At 41.1% G+C, this 25,164-nt stretch overlaps 2 protein-coding genes across 2 annotated transcripts; one reads left to right on the top strand and one right to left on the bottom strand.

The window, feature by feature from the left end:
* Positions 1–4,620: 4,620 nt before the first annotated feature.
* Positions 4,621–8,762, bottom strand: LOC121882222 (neuronal pentraxin-1-like). Its single transcript, XM_042390293.1, has 5 exons — positions 8,189–8,762; positions 7,615–7,822; positions 6,517–6,758; positions 5,953–6,132; positions 4,621–5,318 (listed from the first exon to the last, which is right to left on the bottom strand). The coding sequence occupies exons 1-5, from the start codon at positions 8,618–8,620 to the stop codon at positions 5,097–5,099; spliced, it is 1,284 nt and encodes a 427-aa protein (XP_042246227.1). The 5' UTR covers positions 8,621–8,762; the 3' UTR covers positions 4,621–5,096.
* LOC121882228 lies at positions 6,727–24,776 on the top strand. The gene is made up of 5 exons (XM_042390301.1): positions 6,727–6,808; positions 12,950–13,117; positions 23,616–23,786; positions 24,117–24,295; positions 24,423–24,776. Exons 2-5 carry the CDS (start codon positions 12,958–12,960, stop codon positions 24,570–24,572), a joined length of 660 nt encoding a protein of 219 aa, XP_042246235.1. The 5' UTR covers positions 6,727–6,808; positions 12,950–12,957; the 3' UTR covers positions 24,573–24,776.
* Positions 24,777–25,164: the final 388 nt, after the last annotated feature.

Genomic DNA, 25,164 nt, shown 5'->3' with positions numbered 1-25,164 from the left:
AAAGGAGAATGAATATTGGAGTTGCGCCAAAGAATCCCTGGCTCCAACTGACTCCCGTTCAAAACACCTCAACTTTCCTGTAGAAATACAAAGTCAATAATTTTTTTCAATGAGTCATTATGGTCTCAATCACTACAGTTGAGCCCTCTAATGAGTGTGCTGGTGGTCACTTTGGAAATGATTGCTCCGTTAATAAGATTTGAAGACTTATAGTAAGCTAGTTTTGATGTCTTCCATGTGGGTGTTGATTGACAGCTGAGAATTACAGTTGGCTCACCTGCTGCTCTCCCTGACTCCAAGAGTTGCACAGAGTCTGACTATTGTCGTAATAGTAAATAATAAAAGCAAGTTTAACGTTACTTGATTAAGATACCTCTCCTGTTAGCACAATCTAGCTAAAGTAGCTACCGTTAGCCCGAGGTAGTGGTAGGTAGGTAGTTTACAGGCCATGAAAGGAAACACCCTTCACTCTTTATTCAGAAGGTCCTGGCTCCAACGGAAAAGATGGCACCGACCATGAGCTGCAACTCTGGGCTTCAAATGGTTTGAATGGAAACCAACAGGTGACATCACACCTTGCTACGTACATATTTATATACAGTTTATGGTTAAACTCAAAATATATCATTTTATTTAGCCCTGTTGGGTAGTTTTGTGTACAGTGTATAATCCTACTGTTGTACTTTATTTATCTATTCATTGTTACAAGTTTATTTCTCTCCTTCAGCTCCTCCTGTATTGTGGTGGAGGGCTCTCTCTTGTCCCACACGCTGAGGTTATTTTAAAAGGGAAATTTGTCTTCTTGGGCTGCTGAACTGCTGCTGTTGTCAGCCTGTGAAGCCGACTGGGACTTATGTGATATTCAGGCTATAAAGAGAGAGGGGTAAAAAGGAATGTATTCTCTCTGTAGCGACTGAGACAGGTCTTCATTTAGTAGAAGTTTTTGTCCCACAGTGATTCCTGACCAGCACAGCAGCCTCCTGTCGTGGCCTACATCCACCTTGATCCCAGCTTGCCCAGGAAGCCTCATTATCCTCCCTGCGTCCTTCTTGGAAGCTTCTGCTGATCAGTAAATGCCACAAGTTCCACTCCCTGCTGTCTCTGGGAGCTCTCACCATAGGAGGAAAATGAAGAGGAGGAGAGCTGAGGAACAAGACAAGGCTCCCTGTCTTTCTCTCTCCAGTTAGATGCTGGCTCTCTTCTTTCAGGCAGTTGCTGTGAATCAAATCCCTTTGACCACGTCATGTCTTGATGCTCAACATGAAAGAACTCCAGCAGCAAAAATAAGCAGGCTGTCGGTAGTCGAAAAGCCTCACCATGTGCTAATATTTGAGGGAACACACACTCTTTCAGCAGACAGTCCTCTTAGTTTTATTTGTAGAGCATGGCAACCCCCAAACTCTCATTACATGGTGCTGCTTTGTCACCCCAATGTTAATAAGAGAAATTGCTGCCGTTCTGACCTGAAACATTATTCCTGTTCCATTATTCCTTGCCTCTGCCACAGGGGACAGCTTATGAATTAATGAGATGTCAGCAGAGATGTCACGTCTTTATCCACTCAATCTCTCCAAGAGAAAAAACAACCTCCACGGAGGAATTGATATAACGTAGCACCATGAATCTTGTTTGTCTCGAGCGGCTTGACTCAGGGGGCCCCATCTTTAGAAATGCTGTCTCCTTCTGTTTTGTTATGACAGTTATACATCTGGGTAAAAAATGTAAAAATAAAAATAAGAGGAACCCTCTCATTCTTGTATCAAAATATAATTAATTATGTGTACATGTAACAGCTCTTTGTTTAGTTGTTTAGGAGTTTTCTAGTTTATTTTTCTATTTTTTTACTGTATATATGTTTGGTATCTTGGTTGTTGTGTAAGTGTTCCATGTTCATGAGTCCATAATTGCTGTTGATGCTTTTTGTGTGTGTATGTTCTGTTGACCCCAAGGTTAGCATGTGAAACGGCATCGGTCTGACAACAACATATTGTCCCTGAATATGAGGTTTGGGAAAAGCACCTTACCTAAACAAATAAGGTGAAGTACTAAAAAGTTAAGTAGGACACTTTCTCCTAAATGTCAGTATGAACAGCAGCATCTGTTTACATTGCCAAGTGAGGATGTGTCCTGGAATATGTGCTTTGCCAGCAAAACATTGTGTGATGTACTGCACCTTAGCATATAGAGGATGAAAATTACTAACAACCTTTAAAAATTTGCTCTTTACTCATTTCCCCTCAGTCGTGGCCTCTGTACTTTGTGCTTGTGTCAAAGCTTTATGGCGCAATCACATTGTGCTCGACTGGAAGTCGTAACCCCAAATATTTCATTGTGTAACGTTGTCAGTGGAGATTGTGCTCATGTAAGAGGTGGCTTGATCTTTGTGTCTTACACATAAATACAAGGTGTAAGATCATCCTTTAGGCCGTCTGGATCTATTTTAGTCTGTCGGCTTTAAATTCTGCACATCGCGGTGTCTGAAGCACAAATGCAATTGCACCACAGCAATATACTCTGTCAGGGCTTAGCAGCATTACGCTGGCAGGGTATTAGCTGAGTGTAGTAGACCTAGTGATTATGACAGCGTGCCCAGTGATGGTGTTGTGTGTGGTGGCATCAAAATGAAAGTCAGTCTTATCCGGATACGGTTCATCCACCACCATGCTGAAGTCTGAGCTGGTATTCACTCAGCAGTCACAGAACCACCCGCTGGTCTCAAAATATTAGATTATAATATGGGGGTTCATTTATTTGTTTAACACAAATCAATGTTCATTGAAACTTCAACGTAATGACAGGGTGCTCAAGAAGGGGTGTGCTCTCTCATTATGATGACTTTTGTTTCCAACACCATGCCTGTCCACTCTGAGGATGGGAAAGACTTCCTGCCAAATCCTGAATTTGGTTGGAAAGCATTATGCAGCCATCTTTCAGCTGTCCTGGTATTTTCTATAAATGTAATTGGCTGATATGTGTTTCGTGATACATCTGCCAACATGGCTTAGAGACCAGAATAAATCGTTTTCTGTCCCTGTGTGTGTTTAATGCTGCTTCCCAGGATAAAACTATTGGGGGAGAGTGACTCAGGAGCAAAGATTGGCTCTTTGTATTAATGCCTTGCCATTCTTTTAACAGGCTCTTGACCCTGGCCACTGTCTGCTGTGCATGATGGGAGATTACTTTGAGGTGATGCAGATCCTCTCACAGCTAAATAAAATCCGCTTCAAGGTCAAGCTTAAGACGAGAAATTTGTGTGACAGAGACCATGCAAGTATACTAAAACTTTGTCTTTCCCTAATATATTTCAGGCAAGGCTCAATGGAGCTTTACTTTTTTAAATAAAGGGAAACCCTGTTGTCAGATAAGATTACAGCTGCCCACTCTGAAAGTTTTCATAATAAAATATCTCAATTGGTTTGAAAACAGGAAAACATAATCATGACATTGCTTTCACCACTTGATGCACAAGAAACAGATTAAGTGACTAATTTGAATTCAATAAACAGCAGCATCTTGTCAATGTGAATTTTCGGTGTGCCAGCAACAGGTGATCTGATAATGACAGTCAACCTTAAAGTGTTGTAGTTTTAGTTTAAGCTGCATTCACTTGAACTGGGCTACTCAAAGGCTGATATGACTAGGCACTTTTATCCTCCGACAGCCTTGCTGTCTTTAGTGCAAGCACTGCATCTCACAGCAGCAACAACAAAGCATCGAGTGGGTTATCTTCTGCAGTCAGCTACAAAGGAGTGACTGCACACACGCAGGCACCCACACGGTTTGATTTCTTTTCTGAGGTGCCCATTCTGACCTTCACTGACTTGGACATTTCGCTTATGTGGAAATTACCTCCCCCTCTTTACCATTTGACACCCTAAAAATGTTACGTTTGATCAGCGATTCTCTCTCCTGCGCCCTCTCACTCTGGGTTGGCTTCCCGTCCCTCTTCCCCCCTGTTATGATCACACCTTTTGATGCACATAACCAAACGCCACGAATGCACTGTGACATTAAGTATCACAATTTTATTACAAAAATTAAATTCTTCATCTCTCAGTTTTGCCATGCTTGGAGCATATAACAATACAGTAAAAAACCCAGACCCAGAGAAGATAGTAAAGCAGATTTCAACAATGCTTTCACAGCACTCTGTCATTCATGCTGTTACTATACAGATACTGTAACATTCCTAATACAGAGTAGTACAAACACCTGCCAAAACACATTATGTCAGATAACAAACTGTAATTAAATTACATTTACCAGAGGAACAAGAAACTCAACCTAGCTCAAAAAAAAGAAGAGAAATAAAAAAAACAGAAACCAATTAACATTTAATTTGCAACTTAAAACATTCTGAATGTGCTGAATATTTGTACCAGCCCAAGGCACCCAGGCTTTGTAGCAATGTTGGCAAGTTAACGACATTCTTACAGAAACACTGGAAGCGAACAACGATTACAAATTGACTTGTACCACAGTCTGACTTTGCAGTGTCCTTCAGCATACCCTCCTCTCCTGGCGTTCTCTTCGTCAGTCACAGTGCAAGTTCCGGAGGGGCGGGGCAGAGTGAAGGAGGATGGGGGTGGGAGGTGGGGGGGATTGGGGGTAGGGGGGGAGGAGGGGGGTTGCAGGGAGCTGTACCGAGTCAGACATCACTTCACAGCGCCAAACACTGACAAGAATTGGACGGACAGCGTAATCTCCCACTCTCCAAAGGGAAAGGGGTGGGAGTGGTTATGTAATTCCTCACTTGGATTGTGAATTGTCCAAACATAAGGCGCAGATTGCCAGCTGCCAGTCCAAGACGAAATAAGCAAAACGAAAAGCTTAGGTGTGCTTTCAACCAAACGTCCGAGAGAAAAAAGGAGAAACAGATACCAATACTTTCTCACTGAGGTTTCCCAAGACGATTTTTTTTTTCCTCAAGATGAAAAGTGTTGTTTTGCACATAAATACCTAAGAATGATAGAAATCCCAGATTTAAGCTTACCACTAACTCAAGATCAAATAGTCTCTAACAAACGTCAAATGAAGACGAAAACGACAAAAGCTCAGAAATACAGAGAGGCCTTTCTTGAACGGTGAAACGCAGTTCAATTGAGCGAACGGCAAGGCTCGAAGGTCCATTTGGTCGCTCCGCCAAATATTTCGATGTTGCTCTCCGTCCAGGAGAAGACGTTGCCGGCTGATGCTTTGCTGTTGCAGGTTGCCAAGTTGTAGATCTCGGCAATAGAAAGTTTCCTATTCCAGATATTTAAGTTTGCTAACTCGCCAACGAAGGCTTGTGTTGCATCAAAGCCTCCTCCCAACGTGTCCTGTGGAATGAGACAGACAAATGTAGAACATCAGTGCTGTAAGTGCACATTAATATCTATTCCTCTTTGCAGTGTTCACAGGCAGATGGTGGGTGTTTGAGCACAAGACTGCAGATTTGGTTGAACATGAGATTATCAGAGAGGACTTTTGTTCTTAGATATGATTGAACCCTGCACCAAGTTAGCACTCTTCAGTTAAAGACACAGAAATGTGACTTAGGAGCAATAGGTTACCTTTATTTCATTGAACTCCAGTCTGGAAACCATTTACTCTCTGGCATGTTTTATTTGACAGTGTAATGCTTGTGTGAGTGAGAATGAGAGTGATTTTCTCTATGAAACAGGTGTCAAATTATGTTTTTCTGTATAAATTCAGGCCAACTTGATGATGTGCAATGTTATGTTTTATGATGATTGGATGTTTTACTATGATGGGATGAAAAATTATACACTAATTAGTTTGGAAAGCCTTATTTGGCCACCTCGTCATGGTCTCCACAATTTCATTTCATAAATATTCCCACCTTTAATCTTTCTCCAAAACTAATTTCATAATTGGCTTATGTTGATTTCCAAGTATGTGGGGCTTAAAGCGATTATATTTGTACTCAGTGATGTGAAAATGTATAATCACCTGCTCTTGTCCCAGGACCAGCACTCCCTCTGGTTTGATGGGGTGATACGGCGCCAGATTTTCACCGCTGCCCCGCATCACTCCATCCTGGAAGGCCTCCCACATCCCGTCACGGGTGGTCCATGTGATGCAGAGGTGATGCCATTTTCCATCATTGATGAGGAACGGCAGCTTTGCAACCTGCAGCAGAGACATTTTCACTTTTCACTCTGTGCTCCTCTGTTCTGAGTTAATCCTCACACTTTAGTAGCAGAGTCACTCCCCGTCTTCATTTGCAGCCTGAAAACCCGTCTCTTCCACACTTTCTCCTCTTCCTGCAGAATCACCTCCCCTATCACATATCTTTCTGTTGCTCACCTTAGCACCTATTTTTATCCCATTTCCAGTTTTGGCATGGAGAAGTTGTCAGATTTCCCTGACTCATCCAAGCACAAGTATTTTAACTTTTTCCTACTATTACACTAACTGTAAGTCTAGTCTTAACAACATGTAAATTTAAAAGGCACCAATGCACTGCAAAAGTAAGAAAATTAGTCTTTATTTCTGATAATCTGTTGCCTTTACCTTGTCATTGATGAGAATCTCCATAGGGTTGTTCCCCCACTCGATCAGCACCAGCTCATTGGCCTGACCCGGGACAGCATAGGAGAAGGGTGTCCCCACCCCGGGTGAGGCGTTGGACTTGATCCACAGACACACGCTGAAGGAGTACATCTCAGGAAGGCTCCTCTTGGCTTTGGCATACATATAGTTGGTTCTCAGGGGGAAGGTCAGCTGGAACTTATCTGTTGGCCTGTTGTCTTTGCCTGTAGATGAGATTAATGTCAGTTCCACTGTTTCATCTGTAAAATTCACAGTGAGTATTTTCATGCATTTTTTAAAATGTATTTAGGGATTAAGTGGAGGGTAAACCTTTATAAACCCACATCCATTTTAACATACACGAACACACGGTAAAGATTATGGAATTTATATGAGGAGAGTCTCTTTTATGGGAAGAAAGCTTGTAAGAAAATGTAATCTGTTCTATGTTTTCATAATGATATTTCCCACTGTTTAAATTACCGCTATCCCATCAGATTATGAAACACTGTTTCTACAATCATTTTCTATCTGTTGCCTGTGTGTAGAAGGGCTCTGTCTCCTCCCTCTCCTTCTCTCTCACATTCACTGTGTGCACGCGCTTACGCACGTGTTGAAAGGCTGAACGAGCCTTGATATATGCCCCAAAACGCGCCAGAGAGAGGCGCACCCTGCAAAGTTTCTCTGCGTCTGACCTCTGCAAAAAAAATCTCCTTTTGCATATCAGGCTCGGAAGTTAGACAGTCAGTTTTTTGGCTGTGAAACACATCAACTCAGCGAAGCAAAAGTGCTAACAGGTCTTGAGATATGCAAAGTAATGCAGCTCTCCTCTCCTCCCTCACAATATCTGTGCGCAACGTGATGATTGCGGCAGCGTGAACGGTTCCATATGAGTGCTGATGAGCACGAGCTGAAGATAACTGGGGTTTTTTTTCTAAAGGATGCGACACCCTGGAACTTAAAACAATTAAATTACACCTCATCTTGCTGAGAACTCCTGTGGAGCCAAATTTGATGCCGTGAAAGCAACACTGTGATGGTCACTTTTAAGTCCTGTGCGCCCTCAAAATCCAAACGCACCTTTCTCCAGGTCTGTGATGCGGTGGTGCAGAGAGGTGAGCGTGGACTCCACTCTGTTCCGCTGCTCGGTGTCATTCCTGGTGCCCGGTTTGGTTTCCTCTAACGTGTTGACCCGGGACAGAACCTGCTTCTCCATATCATCTATCTTGTTTTGCAGCAGATCTTTCAGGCTGTTCGCTTGCACGGTGTTATTCCCTCGGCTATATTGCTGCAAGGGACAGAGGGAGACAGATACTGGGTTAAAGGAGGACAGAGAAGACTTTCTTTTGCATCAAACTCCCTAAAACATGTTCTCTTCATACTCACTTTGAAGCTTACAGCCTCTCTTTAACCTTACTGTTAGTTTATGTTTACACTCTGCGACACATTATTCAAAAGGTAGCAACCCACTTGGTTTACTTTACATGATGGTTCTCTCCTGCTGCCAGGAAAAAAGATGTACTAAAACACATGTGGTGCCAGGAAAATATTGCAGCAGCGTATAAAGGCTTAATCCTCATTCTAATTAACTACCAGGGCAACTCATTGAATTAACTTTTGACCCGGTCAGCGCTGCACTCCTCAGCTTGCCTACCTCTAGGTTCTCCAGTCTCTGTTTGAGGGTCTGTAAAGTCTGTCCCAGCTGGGCCAGAGTGTCCGTGGTGCCCCGTGATACATCTCCCATCGTGTTCTTCGACCCCGGCCGCCTCCCGCCGGGTCCCGCCGGCGCAGGGAAGCTCTGGCTCTCGCAGCGACTCAACTTGGACGTTAGTTCCCTGATTGTCTCCTTTTGGTTCATAATGGTCTCCTTTTGCTGCAGCACGGTCTCCCGCAGCTGCATGACCGTGGTCTTCAGGTCCTCCGCCGGCCCGCTGTTCTGCATCGTAGCCGTGCACAAGTCCATTCCCTTGGGCACCGACGTGCAAATAAACTGCGTTTGTCCGAAGTCTTGCGCGGAGCTCTCCACAACAACCAGGCAAGAAAGTAGAAAAAGTTTCCAGGGGGATGCGTCCATGGTTCCAGTCATGCTTGAGTGTGTGTGTGTGAGAGAGAGAGAGAGAGTGTGGGGTGTCTCTGAGATTTCAGCACCACGGAGCTGTCCGCTGAAGCTGGGAGCTGTGGATGCTGAGTGCAGTTTATATAGCGGACTTAACGCAGCGCAGATTCACTGCATCACAGAGGGGAGGCAGCGGGTTCTGCTCTACCTACAGAGTCCAGCCCCTTATTTAAGGTCGTCCTCACTGTTTGCCAAGCATCTACACAGGCAACGTCTTCTGTAGCAGAGAGCGCGCACACTATGTCTAAGTAGTAAAATATATTAGATTATTAATATTAGATTAAGTCGACATTGGAAGTGGAAATTGATCGCGAGTCTGTCCATGTGATTTTTATCAGTGATGGGAGAGGTACTCAGACAATTTACTTAATAAAAAGTGCAACAGAAATGCAGGAAATACTCAGTTACTAGTTAAAGTCCTGCATTCAAAATCTTACTGAAATAAAAGTAAACAGGCTAGTTAAAACAATACTCACTATGCCGAATCGCCCTGCCATTGTGTTAAAAGATGCAGTATTTTTCTTGCGGTTGATCAAGGTGGAGCTGATTTCAAATATTCTGTACAGTCTGAGGCTGTTAAATCTGCAAAAACCTCCTATCCTATTAAGACATTTCTGTCGATAGTTGAGTATTAACAAAATATTTTGCAGTGCAGTAAGAAAATTTCTTTCTGTACATCTGTACTGACTTTTATTTTCACCTTTCATAGTAGAGAAATTTTTACAGGACTCCAGACTAAAATGACTTCCCTTCTGAAATGTAGTGAAGTGGAGTTATAAGCAACATGAAATAGAAAAGTGTGAGTACAAGTTCCTCAGAACATGTACTAATTGAGTAAATGTAGTCTACTCAGTTACCATGATAAATTGGGTTCATTTAAAACGTGGGATATTGCGTGGCAGAGATTTGCATGTGTTCCGCCTTAAATGAAAGCCGCTCCCCATCTTGTTGTCCCACTGTTGGAGTCCCCGCGAGCACCACCTCTCCTCCTCTCTCCTCACGCGCTCTTACACCGTAAGACCGTAAAATACGCAGGGTTTAAAACGTTCCACTATCCACGAGGTTACAGTACAACGGGCTTTTCATATTCCCCCAAGGGAATACGTGTTGTAAGAGTGTGTGTTTCTACTACAATGGTTGTATTCTATAATAAGAAACAGAGAATCTCTCAGTAGAAGTGTGCTTTTCTTCTATACTTGTGAGTGAAGCCAGAAAGAAAGAAAGAAAGAGAGAGAGAGAGAGAAAGATGGTTAATTGGCCTGATGGAGATGCTCTGGGCTCCTCTGATGTGCTGATAGCGGTGCGTTAAACCTCATCACTACAAGACGGAGGCGCTGAAAGGAAAGTGAAATGTTTCCAAATAATTAAACACACTGTTACGCAACGACCCCTCGCGGCTCCCGCATTACTAAATAAGAAAAGGGAAGAGATCCAACACCCTCACACAGACCATGTTGGGATCACAAATCACGCCGTAGGAAGGACCACATTTGCAGCTTGAACGGACACAGAGACAGCTCGACCTAAACTGACTTCATTTAAAGAACATTTAGAGACTTTAGCAGACAGTGCAGCAGTGGGATTTAAGCAAAAAAGTTCAAACAGTACTTCTTCAAGCTTCAATAAACAGTTCAAATGAAGCATGCTGAGAAGGAAATGCACTTTTGGCTGAACTACTAAAAACTCAGTTACAAGACGTGCTTTAAAGCCAAAAAGGTTGGAAACCACTGTCATAACTATATTTATTTTGTGTCATCTTTAATCCTCAAATTGGCAAACTGAAGAGCCAGTCTAGACATGTTCTAAGCAACGGCACTACAGTTTATCAGAGCTGAAAATGTATCTAAATCATTCATCAAAGTAAACAATATCACAATATAATGTCTTATTTCTTTTCTTGCATTTTTTTTTAGCAGAGATTGCAGCTAACTGCAGTATCTGAAATGGAGACATTATTTAGGCTATTGCTGGGTGTTTACTGTACTGTGTGGTGCGCATTTATTATGTTATGTACATAGATTTTATCATTTTGTTTTATTCTATTTTTATGGTGTCTGTCTGACAACAGATGACAATGAGCCTCATTTGCAGTTCATTTTTAAATGTTGCTCAATATGCTCTGTCCCTGTCAACTAAATAAACAATGAAGCCTGTACCATGTCAAATAAAGCACTTTATAAACCCTTCATTTTACACAAAATGATTAGGCAGTAATATTTCAAACTCAATCAACTGAAAAAGATGAGTAGGCTCACTTTTGGTTCAGTTTAGTATTGATGTGAAATGTCATTCTTCTATCTCCAGTCCTCATAAATCTCATAGAAAGTGCAACATTTCCGTTTTTAAGTGCATTGGACTGAGAAAGTCACTCTCAAATACTCATATTGGGTGCGACCTCACAACTGAATGTACAGCACATCGTCTTTTTCCACCTGTGCCAATAGCAGTAGGTTGTATTCTCAGTAATCAGCCATTGCACCGTTTCAGAATTTGGTCTTGACTATGAAAGTCACAGGTTTGTCTGCTCAGTCAAATGACTCCTCTCTCTCTCTCTCTCTCTCTCTCTCTCTCTGTCTGTGTGTGTAAGTGTGTGTGATTGTGTGTATGTGTGTGTGTGTGTGTGTGTGTGTGTGTGTGTGTGTGTGTGTGTGTGTGTGTTTGTGTGTGTCGCGGTCAGCGCTGTGCGTAAAACTGCGGCACCAAACCAAACACTGAAAACAAAGGTGCAGTCCAAACATTTTTTAGCAAGCCTTTAATTTTGTCCTGTTGCATGTCAAGAGGTTTTTCAGACATGACGTCGCGGCAGCCGCTGGCTAAGATGGGATGAAAATTGACCCAGCAGTCCGCTTTAATTTGTTTAATTATCGATCCAGCGCGTTGTAATCAGCAAGGTGCCAAGCTCAAGGCGAGAAACAGCGGATATAACAAATGGTTAATGGCAGAGTCTAATTGCTGGGGCGCAAGACAGGCATGTAACAAATACTCCTTATCTCAGCACAATACTTGCCATTAGTGAACGGCTGCGGATCAACAAGTAATGCTTCATTATCTTCAGGCGACCAGCAGCAATATAATGCTTGTTTACCAATTGGAGTAGTTTTCAATGCTTTTGGTGTGTAGAAGTATTCATGATGAAGATGAGTAGCCCACATCTGATACAGTGAGGTTACAGCAAAAGATAAGCAGCTTGCCACATGTATCTATTCAGTATTCATCTCCTGTCCCACGCATTTCAAAAAGTGCTGCAGCACCATATGTTCAGCATGTTTTCTTTCTCTCTCACCATGTGTCTGCCACTTAGTCTCCCGTACTGAGGAAAAAATTGCATTAGATGTCAATCAGCTTTTACTTAACTTTCTAGAGTGTAACAAATCTCATTTGTTTCCAGGAACTTTGGAAACTGCTGCAGGCGTAACGTTGAGGTCGACTTTATTATTTTACAAACCCATTCTTTCTTTCTGAAACCAAAGCATGCTGCTGGGACTTGATAGTTTGCAGCCAGATTTGTTTTAGTAGATTCTGCTTTGGTGTTTGGAGCTGAATACTCAAAAGTCTCGAGCTGACCGTTCCTCCTTTCACACCAGGCGTTCAGAGCGCAAGGTCAGATGTATGCATTCACCAGCCAGCAGGCCGAGCTTGACTCCAGGGGCTGTGTGGAAAAGGGCTGAAATCCATAATGATCAGTCTCTCAGGCTTACTGAATAATGCAAAGCTTTATAATAGAACCCACTCTCTAATGGCAGAAATATAGATAAGAACTATTTCACACACTGGCAGCAAACTGCTTGCTTATTTATCCAGCATCTGCAATAGCAGGGGAGAGAAGATGCAGAGGGGGGGATGACTGTAAAACTGACAGTGCTGAAGAAACTAAACAAGAAAGCAAGAGGGGTTGTAGTGAGGGCAGAGGCTGTACGTTGGTGTACTGTGGAGTATGTTAGATAAGGTTAAGATAAGATAAGGTCTTGAGATATATCACCAAATTTTTTTTTCTTCTCTCTATTCATGTCTGTGCCATATCTCAAAACGGTTTATCTTGCTTTTCTCTGTTCAGAATCTCCTTCTATTGTCTTTTGCGACTCAAACGATTGTAATTTTAATTGTTAAGGCTTGTAACTCGCTCTTTTTGTTTGCTCTTTCCATGTTCCACAAAGTAAGCTTTACTTTCCCTTTTCATACACATCACTACTCCACATCTGACTACTGAGAATTTAGATTTGCTGCCAGGTAACTGGAACTCGGCGTAGCAGCTCCACTGTCTCTGCTGCACTGACGTCTTCATTTTCAACCATCCCGCAGAGAAGGAGATGAAGGGGGAGTCAGGAGGGAGTTGTCCGATGGAACGCCTGCACTGTGGAGCAGTCTGCAGCTACGCATGTATTCCCACCGGGGACAGTGTGAAAGACTGGAAGAATGGAGCAGAGCAGAAAGAGCTGAAGGAGTATATCAGTTTATACATGCACACAGGTACGTGTGTGCAAAAGTCTAATCAGATTTCAGGTTTATATCTGCATGTTAGGCTTCCTGTCTTGTGAGCTGGTTTCAATTCATGCATAAACACAAAAATAAAGAAGAGCTTGTAAATAGCTCACTCTGTGGGCCCATTATTTTCCTCCAGATGTCCATGTATGTAGATGAGTAACAGGACTGAATGATCTTACCCTGACCGTCAATTCTATAATCAATTGCTCATAACTTCTCAGACCAGAACATTGTTTTATTGATGTCCAGCCACACCAGAGTTATTCCCCTCTCATTAAAACCCAAAGTGACATAAACAAATACTGGTGGCATTATGCGTTCCACTAGGCACTAAGCTAACCTCATCATAATTCTCCAAAGCCTGCACATTAACACTTTTGCTACGACAGCGCTGTTCATCAAGCTGCTTGTGTTGGCCTTGTTGGACTCCCTCCAGAAACAACACTTTCCCCATTAGGCCTTCGCCTCAACAAGTTTGTGGCCAAAATGTGGCCAAAAAAGGAAGTGGGTTTAGTACTTTGCTTCAGACTGATTGAAATGCTAATTCTGCTTCAATCTGGGTAAAAGATATGTGAAGAATGAGATATTTTAGTTTTTTCCTGTGTTGTAAGATTTTGGGAACAAGAGAAGCAGAATGTCTCATGCTGATTTATTATGTAGTTTTAAACAGTATCTACTCCAAAGACATGGTCCATCTACTCCAAAGGCCTCAGTATGCTTCAAGTGAACTAGGTCCTATGACAGGTTGAGCATTAGTGCATTTACATCCACTCAACTAACCAGCAGAGTTGGGCAAGTCACCTAAAAAATGTAATAGCTAGTTTAGAGAATAAATTAGTATCAAACTCTTGGTAAAACAGTGAATAAGACAACCACAAAATTGTCAGAGTAGTAGAGTGTTAATGGGATTATAAAACATACAGTATGAAATTGTGTAGCTATAATCACTGAATTTCAAATTGTAACCCTCTATGTTAGTCAGTACTGAACAAAGTGATCATATTACTGTTACATGTTACTGAGTAACTATGTTACAGTTGATTTGTGCAGTAACCTGATGAGGCAAACATACAGGAAACCCATCATTTCCATAACTGAGGTGGAGGACCTGATTTTTTCCCTTTAGAACAGTAGTACCATATAACCAGATTTCTAACCGGCTTTCTACATGTACACAGGACAAAGATTTCAGACAGCTAAAGACCTCAGACAGCTATGGTATCGCTGTGACGGCAGAGTTGTGGGTTGAAGAGAAAGATCATTACATCCTCATATTCAAAACAACTTCATCCAGAGGCAGAATAAAACTGAAACTAAAAGTTAAAAAGCCTCTAGAAGCTGAATAGTTGACTATCAAAGACATTTAGTTGTACACACAAAAAATGATGGGAATAGATGTTTAAAGAGTGAAAAAGGAGCTTCGGCCAACTTTCACACCTCTGATTGAATGCTTCAGACATTTGAAAGGGAGTTTCAAATGCTGTTAGATGATCTGAAAATCTCTTTGTTTGAAGCAGAAACCTGAGGCCTGAAGTCTTTTGCTGAGAGACTATTTACTTTTATTAGTACAGATAAACTCCCTGTGGATTTGATCTCTGTTTATATTCACACGTGACTCAAAAGGGTTCACAGAAACCTATTAAATGTTTCATTTTATTGCAAAGATGAACTTTTTTCATAAAAACAATAATAAAGAATATGTTTTTTAGCTGGAGTATTACTTCTCACAGTTGTAGCATACTGTATGTGTGAACAAGGCTTGTAACATTGTTACAACACATATTTTGCTTCTGAGAGGTCACTTTTTCCCTCCTCATGAAAATGTCACCATTTGTGCTGACTATATGTGGCTCCAAGACACACTAACCCTTCAATCTGACCCATTTGAGTTCTGCCACAGCATCATCCAGACAGAAATAAATAAGTCTTCTAAAATTTTATACAGAGCTATAATGAAGCTGGAACAGTTCCCACTGAGCTCACAGTCTTAAAGACAAGCCGAAGCACTCAGTGTTTAGTGGCGGAGTGAGGCCATCACACTGTGGGAGCAGGTGTGTTTTAGAACTCAATAACGTTGTGAAGATGAAACCTTGTAAACCAGAAGGGTCTGGAGTGGAAGTGAGTGATAGGGAGAGTGAGCTCTCTGCACATCCCCTCTCAATTACATCAAGTGACCAAAGCGTCTCCTTGTAAAAAACAACTTTGTCCCCACGGCCCTTTGTGGGTTACTTCTCCCAAAAGGAGATTAAATTTTCACTGAGGTTGAAGTGAACATAGTTTAGGGAGAAGGGAAAAAGTGGAGGAAATTTCATCAAACACATCAGCTTTCTATTGCAAATGTACAGAACATAGCAAAAGATGTTACACCTGTTTCTGTTTGGTTATGATTAAATTCTTTTAAATTTAAAGAAGCTTATTGTCTCTGTCCATACTCTAAGCACTTGTCAAAGTGTGGTTTCTGTCACACTTGTCCTGAAATTGTCTCTTTGTCAGGCTACATTTCGGGATACATTGTCACATTATCCACACAGTTCATCAAAGCACAGCGGTGTCATCATTCAGATTTGCTTTTTGGTTCATTTTTCCAGGGTCTACATTATTAATAATGTTGGAGCAAATCTTAGAGATCTCAGCATTGTACCACTTAGTTTATTTATATACAACAAACGAGAAACAGTGATGAACTGCACATGAATAATACAGATGCAAGGAGTTTCTTGATAACACAGCTGGGCTCATAAACTCACCATTTAATAAGCGGAATGTCTTCTAATTATCAGTACAAATAAACTTTGATCTCCTGATGCTTTTTGTTGGAATCACACCTTTAGGGATTGTATACTATAACAACTCCTTTCATCCAGGATGCCAGTTCCTCTTAAATTTCTCACATTTTACACGTGAGTGAAGCTGCTTGATGACTCTGTGTTCAGTTATATTTTCTGTGTGAGCATTTAAGACCTTGAGCGATGACAAATGAGCCGATTTAATCTGAATTTCAGAAGCAACTCCTTTAAATCAGACATTGCTTCTATCATGTACCTTTGATGTTGAGCACAAGGCCACTTGACACTCTCACAGTTTCTCTACAAGGCGCTCACTCTGAAGCACATTTGAGTACAGCAGACTCTGAATGCTTTGTTACAGTCATGTCTCATTAATCTTTACTTTATCCATCACAGTCTTATTTCACTCAGCTGGTGTTATTCTTTTTGGCATTGAGCAGTATCTATCTATCTATCTATCTATCTATCTATCTATCTATCTGTCTATCTATCTATCTGTCTATCTATCTATCTATCTATCTATCTATCTATCTATCTATCTATCTATCTATCTATCTATCTATCTATCTATCTATCTATTAAAACTCCTCTGCTGCAGTTTTGAATTGACCAGTATGTCTTGTATGATAAAATAGAGGTTTGGGAAACTGCATGTTACAGTTGTGAAAAACAAACAGTGTGTGCACATGCAACAAAGCCTCAGTAGCTCATGTGCAAAGCTGTCTGGTGGTGCACAACAATACGTGGGAGTGCCATCTCTGGATCCTACCCAGGGGCTCTAAAGCAGCCAGGGCCAGCCATCGTTGACATGATAAAGTCAAAATGTTTTTCACCAAAATCCCTGAAACAGCAGCCCCTGTGCCCACAAGTGACAATTCAGGGATAGTGATGAATGCTAAAACATAGTGTAAGAGTTACATAATAGAGAAGAGCCAATGAACAGAAATGACATTTCTGAGTCAATGAACTGACTCAGAAATGTCAGTTACACAACAATTTCTAAGCCAGCATAAGCTAACATTAGCCACCAGAAGCTATTGGTCATACCAGACCAAGTAAGGTTGTGGCAGCAAAACCCCTGAATGTACTGAATTGATCAAAAGGTGTTTGATTGATTATGGAAGTAACTTTTTATGTGTAAGAGGCATGTTGTGTTATTTCTTCTTTAAAACATTACATAGTTGGAAATGAGCTGTGGGCCTGAACGGGCTTTGTAATTGCTTCCCATATATTTTTATATATTATATAATATATGTTATATGCTTGACTGACAGGGATTTACAACCGTTTTACCATGGTAGCTGGGAAAAAAAACGTATCATTAAAAAAAATGTAAAAAATAAGTCTGACTAAATACTCAAAGACACTGCACAGCTTTCATCAACACACATGTATATAATTATCAAAAGTACAATTTATAAAGTGGTTCTGTTTGGTTCTGTTTGAGCAAAATTTTAATAAAGGCTTTGTTAATCAAAACAGGTGTTTTTGATTAGTTTGTCTAATACATCTTTTTCACAGCAGACATTTTGACCTGTCATAGCAGGAACAGCACAGGTATTACTGATAACATTAATGAGGACTCTGTTCTATTCAAATGTCCCAGTAAGTCAGGACAGTGTGACAGTGAGCCAGCATGTATAATACCAGGACCCTGAAACTAAAGCTGCTAAATGGAATTCAGCCATCATTCATTTTATTATTTATTCCTGTGCTTTTCCCGCTGTGACATGTCAAAATGTCTTCTGTTATACCACTTTTCACTTTTTTTTTACACTTTTTTTACACTTTTTTTCACTGAGAATTTGCTGCAAAGTCTGTATTCTCAAAACAATCAAAGCAGATCTAATCAGGCTATGATGCAAAAAAAGCTGCGTGGTGGCTTTAATGTCATACTATATATCTATTTACTTGTTTCATACAGCTGTAATGACCACTTGTAGGGCTTTGTTACATTTATTCTGTTCAGATGATGATTCAATACTGCCTGCCTTTTCATGAAACAAATACAGAAAAAGCATCTCAGTGAGCTGAAGTGGTCTGCACTGGTTTGCTCTCAGACTCAGGCACTCCACACCGCCTACACTCAGTGTGTTTGGGAAGGTGAACAGCAGCTGCTATGGTAAATGCTCCTCACGCTTGTAGTGTGGGCTTGTTCAGTTAATGAGTGTGAACACGTGGCTCCGGTCCTCTCCGAGGAACAAAGCCTAAGCGCCGGCCTCATCACTGGCCTTCCTGCGTGTGCGTGTGTGTGTGTGTCAAAATTGCCTTTTCTAAATTTGAGACAAGAGCTGAGCCTGAAGTGCCACAAATCCTTCCAGCGTCTGCCTTGTCAAATACAAAGTGACATCAGCATTATTGAGGACATCACTTCAAAACTCAAGGTCAAGGTCAATCAGCCCTTATTTTCCTCCTCTCCTCCCCCACTCCCTGTCACTGTCGATCTCTCTCTTTTGTGTGTGTGTGTGTGTGTGTGTGTGTGTGTGTGTGTGTGTGTGTGTACTGTCAAGTCTCCCTTTCAGTAAAATAGTAGTATTTTAATAGAGTATTTTTATCCAGTAAATATCCTGTATGTTGTGGAGCCAGAGATGTGTGTCCCATACTCATTTGTAGTAACAAAAACAAAAAATAACAAAAAATACTTAAGTCAACTGCTCATGAACCTCTATGCGATTATTCCTGGCAACCACATTTTCCCAAAGTAAAATATCACTTTCTTAACCTGCTGATGCCGTGGCAGGTAATCTTTCAGTGAGCTTCATGCACATTCATTTTGCTGGGAGGAAGACACATAATGTAGACACACCCCATTCATTCAATTGACTGGGTGTCATCTGGTCTCATATGAACTCATTGATCAAGGGTAAATAGAGACATGGAGGATGTGTGCTCCATGATGCCTGTACGGTCATGAATGAATAGGTACCTGTGTAAGTGGCTATCGATTATCTTGTCAGGAGAAGCTGCTCCTGATTACAGAAGAATTGCATGAACACAGAGGCAATTTAAATATCTCTCAAAGCTAATTATTGACAAAGCTGTTTGGTAGGTTTTAATAAGCACAAGGTTGTCAGATTTGATTATAATTTAAAAACCTGTGTTTAAAGCATTTCTGTGGCTTTATCAACAAATTTCTGCAGGTTGCCAAAATGTTGCATAACGCAACAGCAAAGGCAGCATGTAGCAATCGATGGTCATGTTATAATGTATCTTTTTTTTTAACTGCCATTCCTTCTCACTATTGAGACTAATTCAGAAGCATCAGGTTCACTGTGTTGCAGATGTGATCATTTGATTAATTGTAAATTTCTGTTTTTGCCTTGAAAGATATTAATCCAGCTTTGCTTATTACTAAACACAGGAGAAGTAGCCTCGTCCTCAATATGCATGTTTTAAAAAATAATTAATTCATGGATAATAAATCAAATCTACTTTGTCAGTAATATATCAGCCATCAGTCATATCAGTGTATCAGGTTTAAACCCTTCAAAAAATTGTTGAAACAAATCTTACTTCTACAGTTCAGACAAATCTGTTCTGACTGATGAAAGTAAAATCATAATAATAATGATAATAATGAAAATCAGCTCAAATGTTTTATTGACTTTTACACACTTTTCATTTTTTATTTCCATCTTCTCTCACATAAATCTTATATGGTCAAACAGAGTGTAAAGTCTATTTCTTTGATTTTAGAATTAAATATATGTTTTATTTCACACACTGACATCTCAGCAATTGCTGTTTCATTTTGTTTTTCGTGACAAATTATGGACTTTTGCAAAATATTGTGCTAAAAATAAATATTTAAATGAAAATAGAGAAATTATGTTTTATTGTAATTTTGGTGAACCAACCCTTTAAGGAACCAGAACTAGCAAATCTAGCATGATTCATCAATGTTTTAGCAGCTCATTCCACTCAGATATGGTTGAGGAAGAGTAAGTTGAATCTTGCGTTTTTGTAAAAATGTTTTTTTCAGATTTATCATATCAGCCACATTCTGCTCTTCTGCATTAGCATTTTCCCTCCTCAGTTTATCGGGGTCTGAGATCAGTTAGGTAAAACTGTGTGATTGATCTTATGAAACATCTGATTCATGTGGTGAGAAGTTACAGCTGCAGAAGATCAATGTTCATAGACCTGAAGGATTCCATGTTGCTATGTTTCGTCTCCAGGCGCATCATTTTAGCAGGTTTCACATTTAAACATAAACAAAACCCCAGGTCTTGACCTTGAAGAAAACCAAGTTTTACAAGTTTTACTTAATGATTTCTTTAAAAGAAAGACTCAGTGATGATTTTTTTTCAATGTGACTTCTTCCAAACACCTTTTTACTCAGACAAAACAACTTTCAGCTGGAAGATGTGAGATTTTCAGGCTTTTAAAAAAAAGCAACATATTTGCCATTGAGACCATCAGCACCCTCATAGTCAATATTCCATAATTTTTTTTTTTTTGTGAGTGACATTAATCAAATGCAACAATATCCTTAACTGTGTGAGCATGGTTTTTAAGAGACCCACATTTCTGTAGAGCTGGGACATCTGGCTAAAAACGTATATTTCCATATATTATAGCCTTTTAACATGTAAGTTAGAAGCCTTCAATAAATGCCACAGGATATGGACAGGACATATTAGATCTATGAAAAAATGTTTTTAATGTTAAAAAAATCACAAGAGATTTTACTCCATTTAATTAAAAGTTAGTCATCATTGTCAGATAAACCCCTATTGTCCCCACTGCTCTCTGTGCATTGTGCACTATAATTAGTTTGTGGTAACTTGATTAAGTACAAAGTTATTTAACAAATTAACCACATAAGCAAAGTGTAAAATAATAAAAGTCTATAGATTTTAGCTTGTAAGCTCTTAAGGCCTTAAGAACAGGTAAGAATGCAGGTGTTTTCTTCTGTTTAAATGGGTTTTGGTGGTGCATACACTTTTAACAAATTTGCAATTATTAAATTACCACAAACTAATCGCCAGCTGTTGAAGCTGGAGCCTCTGGGCCCCATGAGGATCTGGGGTCCTGGGGCAGATGCCTGCTTTGCCCAGTGCATAATCCAGCCTTAGGACACACTGCCTTAGACTGAATCTCCACATGTACGCATTAAAATAATTAAATGAACCAAAATGCATATAAAGAGCAATAAAATCACTGCATGCTAGCAAGTACGTCTTCCTTTATATTTTCAAATAAGCATCACAAATATTTTTAAATATTTGCTCTTCTAGTCTTATGTGTGGCATATACTGTATAGTAATATTGTGGGTTAAGTACAAGTCTTAAGTATTTGCACTTTGTTATTTTCAGCAGATGCAGATTTTATGACATTTCATGGAGTGCATGGCAAAATATTGCATGTTAAGTTTTTTTGGGTTTTTTTGCTGGCAGTTGAGAAGGAAATTGTCTTCAATATAGCATGTTACATTTACCTTAGTAAAGCCTAATTCTGGTCTTATTGAAGTGTTTTGTTGCAGTGTTATGTGTGTGTTCTCTTGGAGGAGGAAGAGGAGGAGGAACCTGCTTAGGGAAAAACCCGCAGGCTGCTTGTTGTGTTGTGTATAACACTGCTTTTATTGTCTCGGACACAACACACATTGAATTAATGATGACCTTACTGAATAGAAATGAATCTAGAATTAAATACATTTGTACTGTATATACTCATACTGTCTGGTGAATTATACAATTGTCATTGCTATCAAACTTTGGTAAACCCTGTAAATTTGACAGAACGTGTAAGGTTTTTTATTTATGCTCTGCAGTGTGTCAGATGTAAATTTACCGTCAAAGGATGCTGTTAAGAGTGTGCCAAAGCCTGACATCTCTCCAACAGCAACCATGTGCCTCCCCTTCAACAGGCCCAGGATTTAATCCCCAGCCTGCAAGCCCTAGTCCTGACCTCCGCCAGGTCCTGGGTTTGTTCCTGACTCCCCAGGCTGCCATTAAAACTCCCAAAGATGTGCAGGTCCAAGAAGTCATCCCCATTCCCCGGGCCTTCACCTCAGGAGCATGTTGTCCTGCAGAGTGAGACACCTCTGATGATCCACGGTTACTCTGATGAAGAGTATTAGAGAATTAGGACTCTGTGGGCATGTCATGCTGAAGTGTGTTTGGAAAATTTAAAATTTAAAAAAATTTTTTTTTAACCTTTAGTTATTCAGGGAAGTTTCATAGAGAGGTATCTTCTCTTTTTCAGGAACGCCCTGATCACATTCATACAGTTGCACACATTAATACCTGGAAGCTGCCCTGTACAACCACAGTCAGATCTGCCCGCCACTGGGCAGCTCCACTGGAGCAGTTGAGGTTAAGGGCCTTGCTCAAGGGCACCTTAGTGGTGGTGATGAGGGAGGGGCAAACACTGCTGTTTCACTTTCCCCCACCCAGATTTATCCTGCCGGTCCGGGGATTGAACTGATGACCTTGCAGTCACACGCTTGCTTCTCTTACCTTAAGGCCACCGCTGCCCCCCTGTCTTCAGCTTGGACAAATGATTAAACAGCACGCCTGTGGGAGAAACTGAATTGTCCACAATTGACCATAGAAGAGAATAAGGATGGACTCCTGAAAGTCACTGAATCAAAAGGGGGCGAAAGGAATCTCTTCACCCCTAATAGATGTGGACATCTCAGGTGAACTGGACCCTTGGGAGCTGGGTAGGAAAAAAACTCAACTAAACTAAATGAAGTAATTCTAGGACAAGAAATACAGCAGTTGTAAAATATCATAAGTAATATAAAATATCTTAAATAACAAGAAAACTAAAAACAACTGTGAAAATAGAATTCTTTATTCAGATGATCTCGCAGAGATCCAAAGCCCATTATATTTTAATAAATACACCAAAGTAGTCAGAGGAACATGAGTGCAGCCCCAGCCTCCACCTTCATCAACAAACAACACCTACAAGCCAGAGTCAGACTGCAGCTTCTGACATCAAGTTGCACCTCAGCCTCCACCTACAGTCGTTAACATGCAGCCTTCACAAAGCAAGCTCGAGTACCATGCTCCATCTGCAGCCTTTGCCTTCAAAAAGCTTCTGATTACAGTGTCCATCCTTCTTATTTCCCCCTCATCCTGAATCTCCTCAAAATGTAGCTATGGCCCCAGCTTTCCAATAGCACCTTCAAAAGGTCAGCTGCAGCTGCAGCCCCAGCCACTGCCACAGCCATCTGACAGCCAGCTACATCCCTAGTCACTAGCCTCCACCTGCAGCCCCTGGCAACAAGCTGCAACTTCAACATCAGCCTACACCTTTTCAGCAGTCACAGTCTAGACTTGAAGCCTTCACCAAGAGACACCATGTGTCTGCACACAGGTTTATACTCTTGGCTGTGGCCAACAGCCTTGACCTGCTGCTTCAAATTTAAGCCCTGCAACCCAAGAATCCCTGAAGCCTCTGACAAACAACCAAAGCTGATCCAGCCACTACCTGGAGACTCTGCTGCCAGTCAATTCCAGATGCTGTTAGCTGCCTCCAGACACCTCCAGACACCTCCAGCTGCCTCCAGCTTCCGCTTTCAGTGGCCGCCAACTGCCTCGGACTACCTCCAGCTGCCTCCAGCTCCTCAATTTCAATAAAGCCACGAGCAGCCTCAGCTTCTTACAGATTGAAAAGTTTCATTTCTTGAATGATGATTTTACTTTATTCTTGCTTAAAATATGTTGATGTCTTCTTTTTGCAGTACTGGTACTGGTCCAGTCACAGCCTGCAGCCTCTGCCACCCAACTGCAGCCAACCATCAGCCAGGTTCTTCATCAAATCCCACCTGCTCCATCCAGCACCAGCCTTCATTTACGGCCTCAGCCTACAATGTTTGGCAGCCAGCTTCAGCTTCCATCTGCAGCTACTGCCTGTAAGTTGCAGCCTCAACCTTTTCCTGAAGGCTTTGGCAACCAGTATGAGCTCCAGCAGTCATAACCTGCAGCCTTTTCTGTCTGCATGCTGCCACTTGGAGCCTCAGTTCTTAGAGAGACAGCTGCAGCCTGAGCCTCCACCCACAGCCTCTGATAGTAAGCTGATAGTAAGCTGCATCCCCAAACCAGTCCCTACAGTGTTTAAGTGTGCTTTAAAGCCAGCAAGAAGGTTAATGGAAGATGAATGTCTTAAACACCAAGATTTTGTTTTCTTTGTTCTTGCTGAACAATATGTTGACGTTGTCTCTCTACAACCTCACCTTTCACAGTACCTCAGTACCAGTGCAAGTACAGCTACATCTCACAGCTTCAGCCTCCATCAGCCAGTCTCTTCCCCAGATGCAGCCTGCTCCTCCCAGCCCCAGACTCCACCAAGCTGAACTGCATCCACAGACACTGCCCACAACCTTTGGCATTCAGACTCAGCTTCCCCCCACAGTTACTGCCTGTAAGATGGCATTCAATGACATTCAATCTATAAAACACAATCATGGAAAAAGGAAGATCACACCATAAATAATACGATTTATTTTTTTTTGATTGATGTTAGATGTGTTCAACCTTGCTTTTCTCAGTACCTCAGCACCATTCTCTGCAGCTATTGCCAGTCAACAGGAGCCCCAGTGTCCAACTGCAGCTTCTGGCATCCGGCCATTTACTTCTGCCATCCAGCCTCTGCCTGCCCCTGCAGCTCCAGCCACAGCCTTCATCTAAAAAGCATCTGACAGTCAACGTCATCCTCAGCCACTGCCTACAATCCTCAGCTTCCACCTGCAGCTACTGCCTGTGATTTGCAGTCTCAGTCTTTGCCTGCAGCTCCTGAAAGCCAATTAAAGCCTGAAATCTTCAGTCTGACTTGTTAGAGCAACTAGTCTCAGCCCCAACCTCCACATGCAGCCTCAGAATTCAAAAACCAACATCCCCGTGTAGCCTCCAACAGCCAGAAACCAACCGAAATAAAGTAAAAATTCAATTTCACTCAACAATCTCTTGGGCTAATTATTTATTAAGTTTCATTCTATGTCAAAAAATTGCTTTATGGAGTATAATGAGGTATACAGTGAAGCATGTTGCATTTTTCCTAAATATATTATTTTAAAAAATGGTAACAGTGCATTGTACATCAAAAATTATTTTTCCCTAATAATTTCTTTTCAACAGAATGAACTCATGCTCATATATGGGCATATATAATTCTTGATCTGACATAAGTCTGTATTTTAAAATATAAATTTTAAGTTTGATTGTCATTTATCACTAACCAGACAATAAACAGGACGTAATATTTTAAATTAACTCCTAAATTAACTTTTAAAT

This window comes from Thunnus maccoyii, chromosome 2 (assembly GCF_910596095.1).
Source record: "Thunnus maccoyii chromosome 2, fThuMac1.1, whole genome shotgun sequence".
NCBI classification, from domain to species: Eukaryota; Metazoa; Chordata; class Actinopteri; order Scombriformes; family Scombridae; genus Thunnus; species Thunnus maccoyii.
The sequence above is the reverse complement of the archived record's forward strand: the minus strand, read 5'-3'. Positions and strand labels throughout refer to the sequence as shown.

Excerpts from the sequence above, each read along its gene's own strand:
- LOC121882222 (XM_042390293.1), bottom strand. The coding sequence starts at position 8,620 with ATGACTGGAACCATGGACGCATCCCCCTGGAAACTTTTTCTACTTTCT. Across the intron at positions 6,759-7,614 it reads CATCACAGACCTGGAGAAAG|GCAAAGACAACAGGCCAACA; the intron begins GTGCGTTTGGAT and ends TCTCATCTACAG. Across the intron at positions 5,319-5,952 it reads TGGTCCTGGGACAAGAGCAG|GACACGTTGGGAGGAGGCTT; the intron begins GTGATTATACAT and ends CTCATTCCACAG.
- LOC121882228 (XM_042390301.1), top strand. The coding sequence starts at position 12,958 with ATGAAGGGGGAGTCAGGAGGGAGTTGTCCGATGGAACGCCTGCACTGT. Across the intron at positions 13,118-23,615 it reads CAGTTTATACATGCACACAG|TACTGGTACTGGTCCAGTCA; the intron begins GTACGTGTGTGC and ends TTCTTTTTGCAG. Across the intron at positions 24,296-24,422 it reads TCCCCCCACAGTTACTGCCT|TACCTCAGCACCATTCTCTG; the intron begins GTAAGATGGCAT and ends TGCTTTTCTCAG.